The 16654-nt window shown below is 32.0% G+C and overlaps 1 protein-coding gene across 1 annotated transcript; it reads right to left on the reverse strand.

Annotated features, from left to right (window-relative positions):
- Positions 1-3095: 3095 nt before the first annotated feature.
- LOC136979206 (putative fatty acyl-CoA reductase CG5065) lies at positions 3096-14360 on the reverse strand. Its single transcript, XM_067275150.1, has 11 exons — positions 14225-14360; positions 9081-9256; positions 8944-9016; positions 7359-7465; positions 7083-7260; positions 6974-7018; positions 6364-6491; positions 4590-4829; positions 4390-4519; positions 3355-3482; positions 3096-3284 (listed from the first exon to the last, which is right to left on the reverse strand). Exons 1-11 carry the CDS (start codon positions 14264-14266, stop codon positions 3206-3208), a joined length of 1326 nt encoding a protein of 441 aa, XP_067131251.1. The 5' UTR covers positions 14267-14360; the 3' UTR covers positions 3096-3205.
- Between the last annotated feature and the right edge of the window lie 2294 nt (positions 14361-16654).

Here is a 16654-nt window from a genome sequence, read left to right on the forward strand (position 1 = left end):
GGCCGAACCCGTTGGTAAAATTTTCAGTTTCTCGAACCTTGTTAAACACACGTAACATTTCTCAGTGGTTTTGTTTCTTTTAGAAAATATACAGTATTAAAATATACGTATTATACTCTGTAACACTACTAAACTAGAGCCTTATACCCCGTTTGCACCGAGCATTTCAATCTAAATTGTGAGCAAGGTCGGGGACTATGCCTTGGTGCAATCCCTCTCGACCGTTTCAATCTCGACTGAAACGAGATTTAATCGCGATCGATTCAAGAGAGAGAGTTCTTGAAACTAGATCCAGTCATAAGAAAAATCCCACAATCTCACGCGCGCGAGATAATACAAGATGGCTGTGGAACACGTGTCGGGCTATGGACAGCGAAATAAAAAGGATATTGTATTTCGAGAGACGATGACATCTGTCTATTTCAGGGGTGAAAAATTTCTCTGCCCAAAAAAAAAAAAAAAAGGTGGACAGCACTAATATACTATTGTTACCTGGTCTTCGCCCAGTGCCCCTTACGTTCCAAATACGCCACTGATTATTAGATATATCGCAAGAAAAGATATTGTATTTATTTCTAGCCAAAACTTCCATTTTGTTTGTCGGTGATTGTTAGGGAAAAATTTTCTGCTAGCGAACCCTTTGTTAAATATTTCGAACATCACCACTGATCGTACCGGTAGAAAAGTTAAAAATAATTATTTAGTGTTATTAAACATCCTATAAATACTTTTAGACAGCTTAATTTGTTTATTTATCTTCGCTGGTAACCTTCAATGTTAAAGGTATCCGCCATTTTTTCAACAAACTTCTCGTGAGTCAATGCGCAACGTTCACTGAGTCACGTGATGTTGTGAACCAGCGCCTCAACCTCTCTAATATTACAAGATGTCTTGACGTAAAAGGTTCTAATGCAAACAGATATAAATTAGCAGATTAAACGGTTAGCAGTTATGGAATAATGTTAGACAAGCAAAAATATATACATACCACAACTACAAAAGCAATATCGTTGAGGGTAACATTATTACAGGGTGTAGAGCAGGCACAAAAGACATGTGGTACAGGTAACGTCTGGTGAGCAAGTGGTGACTGATATACGATACAGTTACGAATTTTACAACAGTTTTTACAAGCTAGAATAACAACGTCACAAACATTTTCTATAGATATAACTGTACCAACCTTCATCAATTATAACACCTAGATTATCTTAATTCTTTTATCTTTATTAATTTTTAAAATTTCTGTGTTCATAATATTTGCGTTTACAGGGGTTTTTTCGAATTTTAACGTTTTTATTGTACTTTTATCATTTTCACATACGTTTAGATTGCAGTATTAGGCACCGGCAGTGTTTTCTAAATTATATTTGATGATATTAATATGTTCTTTTATACAAACATTAAGATATATTTTAGTTTCACCAACATAGATCACACAATTAGTACAGTTACAGTTAAATTTATATATTATTGATACATTACTTTTCATAAAATCAATAACCACATTGTTTAAGTGTCTCTTCTTTGAAACCGTGTTTGTTAATTTGTTGGACTATGAACTCTAAGTTGAGTTTTAAAATAAACACTTGGCTTTATTTCCATCTTTATTTAGTTGATACGTGCCGTTTGCACGTTTCGGGCATAGAGCCCCTCATCAGTCAACATTATCATATTCAATCTGTATGCGTAGAAGGTTTAAACTCAATCGACACATACATCCTATTTTAACGTTAAGCGGGGTAATCATTTTTACACTAGTATTTATATCTTGTATCTTCTCAATCATGTCAGTCCGATGAGTTGTATGTGTGTTTTTGAGTTCTATTACAAAAACGGGTACCAAAATAATGTTTGAAAAATTAAGACTGTATTAAATAAAACTAACGTATTTTTAACATACGCAAGCTTAAAAAACTTTTTAGTACAAATGTTGCTTTTAGAGTTAACAGTGTGGACATCAGTGTTATGATTACACACAATTTGTTTTAACCATATGTCTAGTGAAACTTTAGGGTAATTATTTAACAAGAAAATCTTAACAACATCCAATTTCTCTTTTATACTCAGAAGTTCTATTATAAATTTTCTTGACGAAATTAACAAAAATGTTTTTTTTTTATAAACAAGGGAGTATGTGAATGTTAATTTAATTTAAATTGTTCGAAATGTAATTAATCAAATTTTGTAAATTAGATTTTTTCTCGTTATTAAACATTTCGAAATCATATTTTTTGTTTGTAATGTATGTACTGTACAGTACATTATGATTTAAGGTATTTTTACACAATTATTTTTTCAATTTAAAAAATACACGCTTACATTTAAATCTTTTAATTAAAATTTATTTTTCTATGTTTCATTTTCTGTATTCATGGCTAAAAGATGTTCGTAGTCCAGAAAGTCCCACAAACACCGAACTAAAAATGTCAACGGTGACAAATAAACATAAAATTTGTTAACAAATGCAATCACTCAAGTTGAAATAAAATAGTTTGATGAATCTATTTATAAAATTGCATGTACTGTACGCAAACATTAGCATTTGCAGTCGAAGAATGGACAAACAGCAACACTAAAAAAGTGAATAGGCAGGGTTCAAGAAAACATCTTAAATTCATTCTCTTGTACCTTATTCTTTGTGTATAAAGTAAATTAAATACACGATTTTCATGAATTTTCATAGCATTCGAGGAGAGGTAAGACCGTAAGTTTAAAAGTTGTCGTTATATCACTAGTCTATTGTATATTCACAAGATATTTTACGCATAAACCGTGTTGAATATCTTAAAAATTCCCGAGCATACTTTCACACTCTTTCATTCATTGTAATATACAGATTTCCTTTCTTTAAATGGAAAAGAAAATACTGTGTTATTTTTAATAAAAATAAATTAATAAAATTAAATAGCAATTGAAAATAATAATTTAGAAAGAATACGATTCCTTGTTCATAACTGAGTCGACATCACTTCTGTAGTTTAATCTGCTTTCCTCTCCTATATTATAAATTTAATGTGAATAATTACAGCAGTTTCTCCTATAAGCAATGTTTAAGACTTCACAATGATTTAAAAGTTTTAATAATTAATATTAATTAGTATTACAATTAAAATAAGATATAATAAATTATATTCAAGATAAAATTAACAGAAAATTAATGTATTTATTTTGGAAATGATAATCTTAACTTTATTCGGAAAAATTAGAACAATAAGAAAGTAAGACTGTAAAGAAATCCAAAGAACAATCCAGTGTTTGCAAATAAAATTGAATAATATTTCCTGTAAAAATAATAATAATTTGCTATAAGTTGTATTATTCGGAGATAGAAGAATTTGAAAAACTACTTACGCTAATAACGTCTTTCTACCTCGAGGGATGGTCGAGTCGTCTTCTTTCAAAACAAATCTCCTGATGCCCAGAACGTAATCTTTCATGTATTGGTCCCAATTGAGTTTCGAGATGTCGAAATCGAAATTCTGAAATATAATTTCCATAATCTTGCATATTTTACGAGTATATTTCGTGTGTTCAACTGCTGAATACAACTAAATTTTGCACATTCTTTGTTTTTGAATTATTGCCGTTGTCAACATTTCAATCACTCCTCAATCTCAAACTGTCCGAACGGACACTCATATACCTCAATGTGTCTGAATCTATTGTAAATAATAATGATAATCAAATGTATTATTAGCGAGGTTGAGGCCGAGGTTTTAAACGCGAAAAAGTGTACGTTAGCGCCGCTTTCCCGTAAGCCTAGAAGTTTGACAATGGCGTTTGGAAAATCAGTGGAATCACGCTCGACATTCCAAACGCCATTGTCAAACTTCTAGGCTTACGGGAAAGCGGCGCTGACGTACACTTTTTCGCGTTTAAAACCTCGGCCTCAACCTCGCTATTAATTCACAGAAATCATTATAACCGATTATACTTTATTGCTTGCATATTACTTTAATCTTATTCTTCTGTTAATTGGTAATCCCACGTTAATAAATGAAGCAAAATCATTATTTTTTAGATGCATAATGGTTCGAAATTTGAATACTTTGATGCAAAATTTCATTATCTTAAAAGTACTACGTAAACGCAGCTGGCGGCCAAACTTATTCCAGAAAGACTGCAGAACACAATACATTCAAAACAACAAGCAAACTTTTTTTGCTAATTCTACAAATATACTTGCTATTTTATATGTGTACGAAGCTAAGAAATAGTAAAAATACTGTACATCGTATATAATTATATGTATCTGTATTGACTGTATTGTCATAGTTAAGTTCTCACTACAAGGTAGTGGTACTTCGTATGACTCAAAATTCTTCTTTATCTCTGACACTGTACTAGTCATAAGATACTGTCTATTTTATTTAAAATCTATCCTACCTGTTTATCTTGCGTCGACATCGTTTCCAGCAATTCCTGCACGTTTCTGGCACCAAACTTCCAATCCCATGCACAAAAATACTCTGTCGTGTTTATAGTCCTATGAACTTTTTTGTAAACGTTCATCATCCTAAATTGGAAATAATGAGATTATCACTTATAGTGTTGTACAACACGTAATCTTATTTCCAACAACGTACTTCGGTTTCCTGCCAACGGCAACTCGAAATATATCGAACAACAAGGCAGGAAATTGATGCTGCACCACAATGCATACGCGATTCCAGTAGTAATTCTTCTTGGGTATTTTTGTTGGATATAAAAAGGTATTTTCCGAGGGATAATTCCAATAATGCGTTTTTAAACATTCGAAAAACTGGCGCCAAGTGAAAGGATTTATGGATCCTGAAGTGCAATTGTAAACAGGAATTTCGTTTTCTCTGAAAGAAAACAAGAAACTGTGTTTCTGGAATATGTCTAAAAATTATTTATGATTTCTTTAATAAATTAGTAATTAATAATGAATCGAGTATTGCAGAAACGGTAGAAGCGACAATTTCGTCATATATCATACTTACGCGTTGTTACGTATCGTTCAATTAAAGTCATTGTAATCTGTACAGTTACACATGCCAACACCACTGCACGGATCTAAATCTTGACGCTCTTTTCATCGTTCTTTCCAACCTTGCGTATTTAATTCTTCTATTACAGTTCAAAATTTTGAATTGGTTAATTTTCTACAAACTTTCTGATTTTAAAATTTTGTTGAAAATTATTGCGAATTGCATTTTCAAAATTCAGAACCTCACTTTTAATGCAAAAAACTGTTTGCTTCTACCAATTTCCAAAGAATATTTGAGAAAGTTTTTTCTAAGAAAAGGCATTACATTTTTAATGCCAACTGCGGGAAACCGCGGGCGTAGATTATCTGTTTGTTTTAAAAAGAAATTCTTGATACGGCTGCATGTGCTAAGTATTTCATGATGCGTTCTGTGCATATTACATTGAGAGGAAACAAAAATAAAAAACGAAAAAGAAAAAGGTGAAGAGTGGTGCAAAAGTTCCTACTAACGCGAAAAAACTTCGCGAAAGTTCATCAGTGAATTCATAGGAACTTGCAGGCTTTTGTGTTAGGATCATCAAGTGGTCAAGGACATCGAATAAGGAATGTGCTGACGATATCGTTCGCTTGTATTTTATACTCAGTTTGGCATAATAAACTGACTCTACCGCTATAACTCTTGAGTTTCGTCGTTCACACGCATACATTTGTAGTACGTAAATACCATAACACTTAATGTAGAAACGGAATAAAGTCAATCATATTTAATTTAATAAAATAATAACTGGTTACCAGACATGTTTGTTCATACAAATAATGCACCTTTATACGCTCACCTTATATAAACAAGAGTAATTCTATTGCTGTACAAAAACCACGCAGAAAATTTGTGACTTCTTTTTTTCAGTATACAATTTAATTGTATTCAGAATATTTTCAAATTCGCTTGTTTACGAAAGAGTTTGACGTTGACGGATATCTTTTACTAATTTCTATAAATTCGCATGTAAATACGTATACATGATAAACATTGAACGAGTTAAGAATAAATATAATTTCTTACAAGACTATACATTTACACGAGTCCTTATCCTTCCAGTCCCTTCACACGCTTTTTTAGAGGCAATAACAAGTCTACGGCGGAACTGGCCTTTTATTGGAGGCTACTGTCCGCCATCCAATGTAAAACAGTTACTCGTACTGCACTCGTATGTACTCGTGTAAATGTATAGCCTTGTAAGAAATTATATTTTTTCTTAAATGTGAATTCGTCCCGGCAAAATTTTTAATTGAATGAGTTATTTTAAAATAAACAAGTGTTATGTATTTTTTCAATGTGTGTTTAAAATTAAAACATTTTGTAAAGATGACGTATTTGTTAATATATTGAAATTTTTATAAACTCTTACCTTCGATGAGGAGTAATTGCCTTTCTCCAAGCAGCGGCTAACATCAAATTAATCACTGCGTCTGATGGAATGAAATCACAAACTTTGTCTTCATCAACCAACATGTTTCTGAATATTCCTTTCAATCCCTAAAAATAGTAATGAACACTAAAAAGTCTTTTCTTGCCCTCGTGTCCGATATATTTGGATTACTTAACGTTTCTCAACCTGTGGTGCGCAACCCTTAAAAATCTGCAAATTTATTCGAAAACACTGCGGACCATGAAGGTCCTTGATTTCTCAGAACGAAAAAGCATTTTATTTAATGGAAAAACACTACTTCACATAATATTTGCTCCTATTTAAAACACTCACTAAAGTTAAAATTAAAATTATATAAATATTTAAATTTTATAAACAATTATAAAACAAAGTCAAAAAATAAAACTTCAATTAAAAACACCAAAACAAGTATATTAGGTGTATTCGATACCAGAGTATATCCAGATGTCATCGTATACCCGGATACACGTCGAATACTCGAATCAAGAAACAGTATCCGACGTTTAGCACTACATAGTACGCTATGTTAATTGTATCTTCAATTTTAGAAGTAATTAAATGCACTTACAGCTGCAATTAAAGTATCTGCACCACTATTGTTGTCGGTCCATCCCTAAATAAAGAAATTTGTACATTCAAACGTACAATTTACTTTGACGTATAATGAAAATACTTACGCGAAAAGGTTCCTTAATAGTGCAACCCACGATAGAAGGTCTTACAATAACTACAGGCAAATCTCTACAAAAGTCATTTAAATAATTCTCTGCTATGGCCTTTGTTAAACAGTAGGTGTTGGGCCGTCCTTCTGAAATACTTTTGTCTGTTATGTCTATTGAAGCATTATTTTGCGGACTGCAAATTGAAAGAAATTAATAAAATGAAGGTGTTTAAATCTTGGGAAATAAAATTGAAAATATAATGAATGCATCTAGACTATCATAATATAATACTTTGCGAAGCTCTGAAATTCTTCATAAGTTCTGGACATTGTATAGATTTTTTCATCCACTTCCTTTCTATTGCAGAAAGAATAAGCTGTAGATGTGTGTACGAAGGCCTGAAATTATGATATATATATATTTACCTAACCTATATTATATATGAATAATTATAAAGGAATGTAACTACTATGATTTAACTGCCTAAACTCTTACGGGTTATTTCATAAATATTCGTATACATATTAATGGTATATTTTCTATTTAAATTAAAAAACGACAAAAACAATAATACAGGAGTTTGTAGAAAATCTAATTTTTACTTCAACAAGTAAACTGATTTGATGGACTATTTACTTACGAAAATCGTAACAAATATCTTTAAAGTGAATTTGCATAATTAGCAATTCGTTGATTAGTGTCACGTTCCATTTAAATTAAGTAGTATGAATATTGGGAGAGAAAATGGTATTGGGAGAAATGTTCTTTCTGGTGATTTATCGTGTTCAAACTCGTTTTTAATTAATACAGTTTGTGATCGACTTTGTTGAACACGAGGAAAACATTTAAAAAAACAGGTTTCAAATACAGTTTAGAACCTGCTTAGAACTGTACTTGAAACTAAACCTGAACTGCCGAATATCTTCACAATATAGTAAGGAGTTTACTCATTTAAATATTTCGAGAAGGTTTGAATGACCGGAATCTTCTTAGAAGATTTAATCACCGGCAAAGATAATAATTCAAAAAGGATGACGGAAGAATGTAGCTCTATACGGTTAACAAAAATATTTTGTTTATTAAAATTTCTTAAAATTACGCATACTTTTAAGTATGACTGAAGAAGGATTTTAATAAAGAATATGACTAATTAATTTTCTGAAGACAAAGTCCTTCCCGGAACATGGGACCACCATTTTTAAGTTCCAAACATTACACTTCGTACTTTACCAGTTTCCTGCTTCTTTACAAATGTTTATATTTTTAATTAGATATATGTTTGTGTTTTTAAAGGACTGTTTGGCGGCCAGTAGCCTAAAAGGAAAGGTCAGTCGCCAAAAGTGTAATGTTTGGAACTTAAAAATGGTGGTCCCATGTTCCGGGAAGGACTTTGTCTTCAGAAAATTAATTAAACATAATTATCGCCATCGGACGAAAATTAACAAAAAGAATATGACATTTGAAATGTATTTCATCAAGTGGAAAGTAGAGAGACAAACTTCGTGGTCCTCGTATTAGTAATTTAATCTGTTTCTCTCGTTTTAATTAAAGATTTTTTAAAAAGTTACTCAAATTTTAACACATTTTAATAAACAAGATAAATACTTTCAAGTAAGAAAAGTACTTTCAAGTTCTTTCATTGAAGAGTCATTGAAGATTTCTGACTTTTACAAACATTATGATCATTACTGCAGTATAAATACTTCCCGTAATTTACGTTTTTCAGAAATGAGGAATGTAGTTGGAATGCTTCGATTTTAGTGCGGAAATAGATAAATACGACTTTATGAAACACGAAACACTTCTATGCTCATTTCAATTCCGTATACAATAAAATCTAAGCTGCAATCAAAATACTGTACTACAAAATATTTACCGATAAATTTTTCATTTGGCGGCAAACTTCGGCCACATTTTTCGTCGCTTCCACGTTATTGACGAATGCATCTCTACAAAATAAACGAAAATAAATACGCAAATCACAAAATAATGCTTAATTAAGGCGAAACTTACCGAAAAGGCTCATCGAATTTAACTGAAGCGGCCAAGTGAAACACTACCGAAACATTCTTCGTTATCAAATTCATATCCGAAAAAGAAATTCCTAAATTCTCTCGAGTAAGGTTCCCTTCGATGCATTCCACTTTGTTGTAAATATCCGGATTTTTCAGTAAAACATTTTCGAAAATCTTTTATAAAAATAAAGAACACATAGAGTAGAACCGGGTGAGATGTCTACAGTTTTTCAACGCATATATATCGCTTAACTATGGTTTACATAAGAAATAATTGTAAAATGCATATACAGCCAACAATTATCTTTTAATAAAAGTGAAAAAAGTTAAATAAAAGCTCGACGTAACAGTGTGGAATCAACGAAATGATATGTCTGTTTTGGGCATCTATCCCGTACCTCCGAAAGAGTTGCCAATGTTTAAGGATAGATGACGTTTCTTTAACATTCGAGTTAATCGGCATTTTGCACTTTTTATATTTTCCACACACCTTATACTCTGAAACATACAGTGTGCACGTTTCCTGCCTACGTTTATACTTATATATAACAGCCAGGAAAGTATGGCAATCAGTCAAAAAACATGGCACCCTTCAAAATTATATATTTTTGGACTCAGAAAACCTTGAAACATCGAAAAATGGAAAAAAAATGAGAAGAGGGGTATTTTCTGTATGTATGGATGTTAGTATGAGTGTGTGGGGGGTACTATTTTGTTCACCCTCTTTGAAGCTTAATAACTCCTGTGCTTATCGTCGCAAATTTCTTAAATATTGCAGGAATGTTTTTTATTAGAGGGTTCGATGCAATTAAATTTTGGTAATTAAAGGTCGAGGGGTGAGGAAATGAAGAGGGTTGTATAGCGAATCTCGACTTAACGACAATTTTACTCGTTAATTAGCGTTTACAAATTTTCATAAAAACCCATCCCTGCTTTGAAAATAAAGCTTTTTGCTACCTTATAACAATTAAAAATATAAAAACTTTTTAATAATAAAATATCATTACAGATGACGCTACACTCGCAGTTTTAAATGTTGCCGAAAAAGTTAAGCAACTCGTCGCTGGATTTTTTTTTTTACATTGAGCATCGAATCCAATCGGATTTTATTGCCTCTTTTTTGTGACTTAATTATATGATAAGCAATTGTTTTTCATTACGGATAACTTTGAATTTAATCAGAGCTCGTTTTGGTAAATTACTATTTTTAAGTCTTCTGCGATAAGTATGATATGGAGTATTAAACTCCTTGTTTGCTTGACAGTAATTTAGCCGATTAGTTTGTACTGTTTCATCTGGAAGAACTAAGTCGTTTTGGTTCAGTTTTCTCTGTAGCACCAGTTTCCCTTCTTTTGTATTTAATTGACATCTAAAGTTAATAAATTTGATTAAGTTCGTAATAAAATATTTCAGGAAAAGTATGCATCTTTCTATTAAATGCACTAGGCATCTCACTCAAACCATATGGAGAGGATGTCTATTTCTGCATTTTAGACTAAAATTATTAGGAGGGTTTCTGGTTTTGACTACAACACGACTCGCTAATCTACTTTTACACGAAACAGAAACATTACATAAGCGTATTCAAATTTCGGAAAATTTCGTATTAACGCGACTGTCGGGAAAACGTTTATAGAGCGATGATAAACAAATTATTTTTAACGAAAATATCGGCAGAAGCACCATTCGAAAAAATAATGAAACACAAAAACGTTAAGCAAGTCACCATTAAAGTGACTAGTGACTTGTTCTACTGAGTATTATAAACTTCAATAAACAACTTCTACGCGTGTCTCCCGACTGTGCATCTTACCCGCTTTTACCTTATGAATTTTAACAGCGAATTTCATTAAATTATTTATTGCAAGCGATTAACAAAATCAATTACATTCACATTAACGTAACTGTATTCGATTTTACGTCAATTTGATGTAAATATATAAGTAAGTTTGACAACACCAATACAATTATTAATAATGAAAATCGACAGAATTAAGTTTTTTTTTTTAATATAAATATATAGGCCTCTATTATGTCAATGTTAAATATTTGATTTATTATATATATGCTGTAATGACTTATTATCGCACAACTTACAAATCGTTTTAATTTATCGATAAGAAAATTTAATTACTTCATCAATAATTATTAATATTTTAAGTTATTATGAATAAGAAATTAGACTAATAACTGGTGCTTTTTGACTTTCTCGTTGCAACTTTTAAGTTATCTCTGCTCATTAAAAACTTACAACATAACCTCGATAATGATTTTCAAGGTTAACTAACAAGGCCCCATCCGGTTCTCAACACGTGACATTCTACGTAACTATATTAACAAAATTAGAGAGGTTGAGGTGCACGTATTCAGCCCAAAACGTGAACGGCGGTCGGACGAGCGCCGCCATCAGGCAATTCTATACGGTCGATAACGGCGTTCGCTACGTCTAGCATGGCAAGTAGAAGATCGGTTTAAACTTCTTTTTTTGTGTGTTTGGGGTTAAAATTATGACGTATTTTATTAAAATAATGATTATTTAAGCATTTATGAATAATATTGTAAAGAAACAGACGATTTTAATCCAGAAGTTATTTAATTATTCAGTTTTTTGCAAGTGATGTAAAGTGCCTATAGACTTTACATATATTTGTTTTCGTAATAGCTTATCATAATTCTGTAGGAGTAGGTTTGTTTTGCCACGGCATCTTCTACCATCAACAGCGCAATACGTTTGTAAATTTTCTAAGAATAATTTCCCGAGCTGCTTTCGGATTTACGTAAGTCACTACTTCCCTCGACAAAAGTATGAGATAGTCATTTCGTGCGGTAAGAGACACGACGCGAATTAAACATAATTATTTAGTGTTATTAAACATTCCATAAATACTTTAAAATAGTTTAATTTGTTTATTTACCTTGGCTGGTAACATTCGTCGTTGTTAAATATCTCCGCCATTTTTCGACAAATATCCCGTGAGTCAGTGCTCGATGTTCACTGACTCGTGGGATGTTGTGAACGTGCGCCGCAAGGTCTTTTACTTTGGAGTTAAAACGTCAAACGTGTACTTCTGCTTGCCGTACAAGTTTAACGTTTGTACTTGCACTACAACCTCTCTATTAACAAAATCGCTACTGGTTCTCTTGATATATCCTTTAGTTATAAGAATAAATTTTGATGGAGAGAGAAAATCACACAAGGTACACACCAGTAATTGTAATTGTAGTTGAAATAGAGAATTGCTGGTGAGTGCCTTGTGCGATTCGTACCCTCCAACAAAATTTATGCTTATGACTAGAAAAAAATTAATTAATATAATTTACGTTCGGTATTTTAAGTAAAAAAAGGTGCAGTGGACTTTTGACTCAACTCGTATTCATGGAGTAGATTTAATAACATTTTCCGTTATATTGTTTATTATAAAAACATAAGAAAATTCAAATTATATAAGCTTGATAATATACATTAATAATTTCAAACGATGATTTCAGATCGAGACTTTTTAAATGTTAAAAAATGAAATACGCAAATTTAAAAGAAAATTTGTATTTCTGTTAAATACGAAATTCGTATTAATCTTACTTAATTGTACTATAAACTAGTACACGAAAATTTAAATTTTCGTGTACTAGTTTATAGTACAATTAAGTAAGATTAGTAACAAAATCTGATTCCATTGATTTTTTAAACGATTTTAATTTTTTAAATTACAAAATAGGTATATAAACAAATAAATATACATTTATAATTTGTAGAAATTTTCATTTGTGACGATTGAAGAATGATAATTTTAATTTTCAAATGGGTACAGCGTGATTTTCTCGAACTCTTGCCTTCTTCTTTAACAATTACGTAGGTCTAACCGATTTCCCACCTAAAGCCGAGATTCCACTAGCGTAAAAACGGGCGTAAAAACCCTCGTCGTAAAAACTTTTAATTACGTGACCTATTTGCGTTTGCGCTGGGTTTGCGGTGGAGGTCCGGCTAGCGAAGCTTTTTACGGCGACGGTATTATTACGGTTGTATGGGCGATATATCAATATGAAGACAATGATTATATTCTACGAGTTTTTTCTGTAGTATAATTATAAACGTAGTAAAAATAATATCTTTACTTTCATATATTAACTTCCATTATTGTATTATTAATATAATATACAGCGCTTATAAGATTAGCTTTTTTATTATATACTCTTCTAAATGAAGGATTTTCCTTTGGCCGTTCATATCTCGTGTTTTAGGCATTCGTTATTATAATCGGGATACCTCTTGTCGTAGATACACGAATACCTTCGGATGTTTTCCATAAATCTTTCCGGATCTATTCTAGTTCTTTTCCTAGTAGCAACGAGAGAACGTACACAAAAGCTCGTTTTCCGCCATTTTCGCACCGTGTCACAATGACCTAGTATGGTGTATGGTACCGTTCAATAGCCAACTTTCGACTTCGACACGAACATCAACTTTCGACACGAATACGACCGTAAAAGACCGTATTCGTGTCGAAAGTTGAACACTGCTGAACTCGCTTTTATGCTGGTTTTACGACCTGCTCGGGCGTAAAATATCATGGTCACGTGATTAAAAGCTTTTACGGCCGCTTTTACGCTAGTGGAGTCGCGGCCTAACGGTGATTCCAGAAATCAACATTACAACATGCGCAACTAATTGTGTTGCCACCCACGTCTATACGGTACTGTCAATTGCTAGAAACTTAAGTTAAATATATAAACTGCTGATACTGCAAACAGTAGCATTTATTTTACGACGTACGTTAGTAAAATAAGCTAAAAATAGCACGGAATAGAACAAACACCTACAGATGCAATCCGGCCGTAGGTGTTCTCTTTCGCTACTGTTTATTCATTCGGTCCGTCGCTCCCTCGCTACACGCTGGAAGTATAAATAAGCGGGTAACTTGTGATTACAATTTGCATTATATGTTTGAGTATGAAATTTCTCGTGTCCTTGTGATTATTTCTGTAAAAACCGCATTTTCCAGTGTCATATTGAATCAGCATTCGCAATAGATGTGAATTTTGGATTACATTGTAATTCTTGCAGAGAAATATAAGTAAAATATCAAGCATCTCAACCTATTACATTCTAATTTATCTTTTATAAAATATATTATAATAACTTACTTTAGAACGAAACAATTCCGTCTTCCTTTCTTCCGCTGGCATTCCTTTTTTGCATCTGATTAAAACGTAAATTTTTCTGGTATTGCAGGACCTTAGCAGTTTCTCTAAAAGCACCTTGAAATAATAGAAAATTATAGTATAAATACACTAAATACATTATCTGTGTATAAAACGTACGACGTAGAAATGCTTGCCTTTCCCAAAGATCCAGTTACTCCTGTTACAAATATCTCACGAAATTCGTAAAATTTCGAAATGGACATTCTTCTTCTGTGAATCTATCGGAAATTCTGTTGAATAAGTCGATGTAGACAATAATATAATCAAAATTGGTTTCACAAACCGTTACGGCTGACCCGTTTCTCGACTTGACAATAAATGATGTTATATAGCGGTTTACCTTAAATATATTCTCTTCAATCGATCATTGACATTAATTTTAACCAATATCTAGTTTAAAACAAAAGGAAATTTGCATGATGATCGAGGAAAACAAGAAACATTGATTACTTTTAAATGGTTATTCATTAAATAATTATAATTTAAGATAAAGATTTCTATAAAAATGCTATGGAAAGTCGATTTAAAACGTTGAATCGAATGTTTAAAACAATATAAAATTTTGTCTATCAGTAAAAGTTTCTACGATTTGTAATTAAATTGTATTAAATATTTTATATGAATTGAATTTAAAATATTTCCTTTTTTATAAATTAAAAAAATTTCAGAGAAAAGTTAAAGTAAAAACGTGATTGCAAGTATTTTAAAGAACAACAACGTTCTACGCCTTTCCATTCATCGTACATATTAACAGCATATAATAAAATAAAAACAAAAGCTTGACTCGGAACACCGGGCAACTTTGTTTTAACGAGATATTGCTAGTAAATTAATTTACGTAATAAAACAAAATTATTTATCGCTCTCCATCTAATCCGAGCGCTGACACCTATTTGAATGCCTGTGTGTGTATTCCTTACACTTGTCGGATACGAACAGAAGAAGCATTGCATTTGACAGGTACAAACAGGTGATCCTTACATAGCTTTCTTGTGTTTTCTTCGATTTTGGCGGCCAATTTTCGATCGGCGCGCTCAATCGCATTTGGGAGCGTGGATATTGTCACTTTGGCACCACGTAGTTCGATAACGAAGTCTTGGACCCCCATTTATTATTAAATTTTAAGATTCCTCGTCACAATTAATTAGTATTAGTATTTATTAATAGGAAAATATATGCAGTGTGTTATAGTAAATGGGATACATATAAAACATTTTATATCTTAAAAAATATCCTCATTTAGCCACTGAAAAGACTAAATTACTCTCTTGGATGACTTTTTTTAAATTATTGCTTCTTACCGTTGCATTTTCCAATATAAAAGTATTTCATATAACACGAAGTGTAACTAATAAAACACGTTAGAAATATACTCTCACCTAGTTTTAAGAAAAAGTAGAGACAATTTCGGACAAAACACAAAATGATGTTATTTATTCGGAATATCCCCATTATAATATTTTTCTCTTATTCGCGTATTTGTTTAAATACGCATAGTAAACTTGTAATATTAAATTTAGTAAAGAGATAAATTTACAGTTATCGTGTTCTGTACTGTACAAAATTTCACAATAACAAAAACAGTAGAGCGTCAAGAAATATTACGTTTACGGATTTGATGATCCGTTCCAGAAACAACGGGTAGCAAATTTCTGAATTTTCCTAATTTTATTTTTTTATACAGGGTCAAAGGGTCGACGAGAATTTTTTGAAACATTGAAATTTTTTAATAATTCAGTACTGGGTTCACCGACGAGTCATCTCTGTATTTTTTTCTTTATTGAGTCCACCTTGTAGACAGCATCTTTTCATCATCACCATCGTGGGACCAAGTCCAAAATGTGGCTGCCGGATAGTCAAGTACGGGCACCGAAATATCTAGATCAGAGATAACCCCTTCGAAAACTCGTTGGGCTTTGCTCGATCCGTCGAATTCCTTTCTGAGGTTCCCAGAGCGTAGGTTGATTCCAAATCGCTTGGCTGTCAAAGTCAGCTGTGTATGTAGTTTACGAAGGAATGAATGGCCCCTGAGACGTAAGTTTTCTTCACTTTATTAGAGTCCACTCATCATTTTGTAATAACTTTCTTGCCGAGAAGGTTTAAACAAGATATTCGTGGGAAGCCAAAGTAGCCATAAAAGCTTGTGTTATATTTGCTACCTTAAATGTTGTTTACAAAAAAGTTTTGTAATTCGTTTATGTAGTTGATCCCAATACCAACTACAAAACAGTCCCGGAACTATCTTGCTTATTCTGCTATATGTTAAAAAATTAATAAATCACATGAAAGTCGCATTGATTGTTAGCAAACGGGTAAATAATTGGAGAATAAATAAAAATCATGAATTTTAACGTCATTATTTAAATTATT

Source organism: Centruroides vittatus, unplaced genomic scaffold, assembly GCF_030686945.1.
Source record: "Centruroides vittatus isolate TY-2023 unplaced genomic scaffold, ASM3068694v2 contig_596, whole genome shotgun sequence".
Classification (NCBI taxonomy): domain Eukaryota; kingdom Metazoa; phylum Arthropoda; class Arachnida; order Scorpiones; family Buthidae; genus Centruroides; species Centruroides vittatus.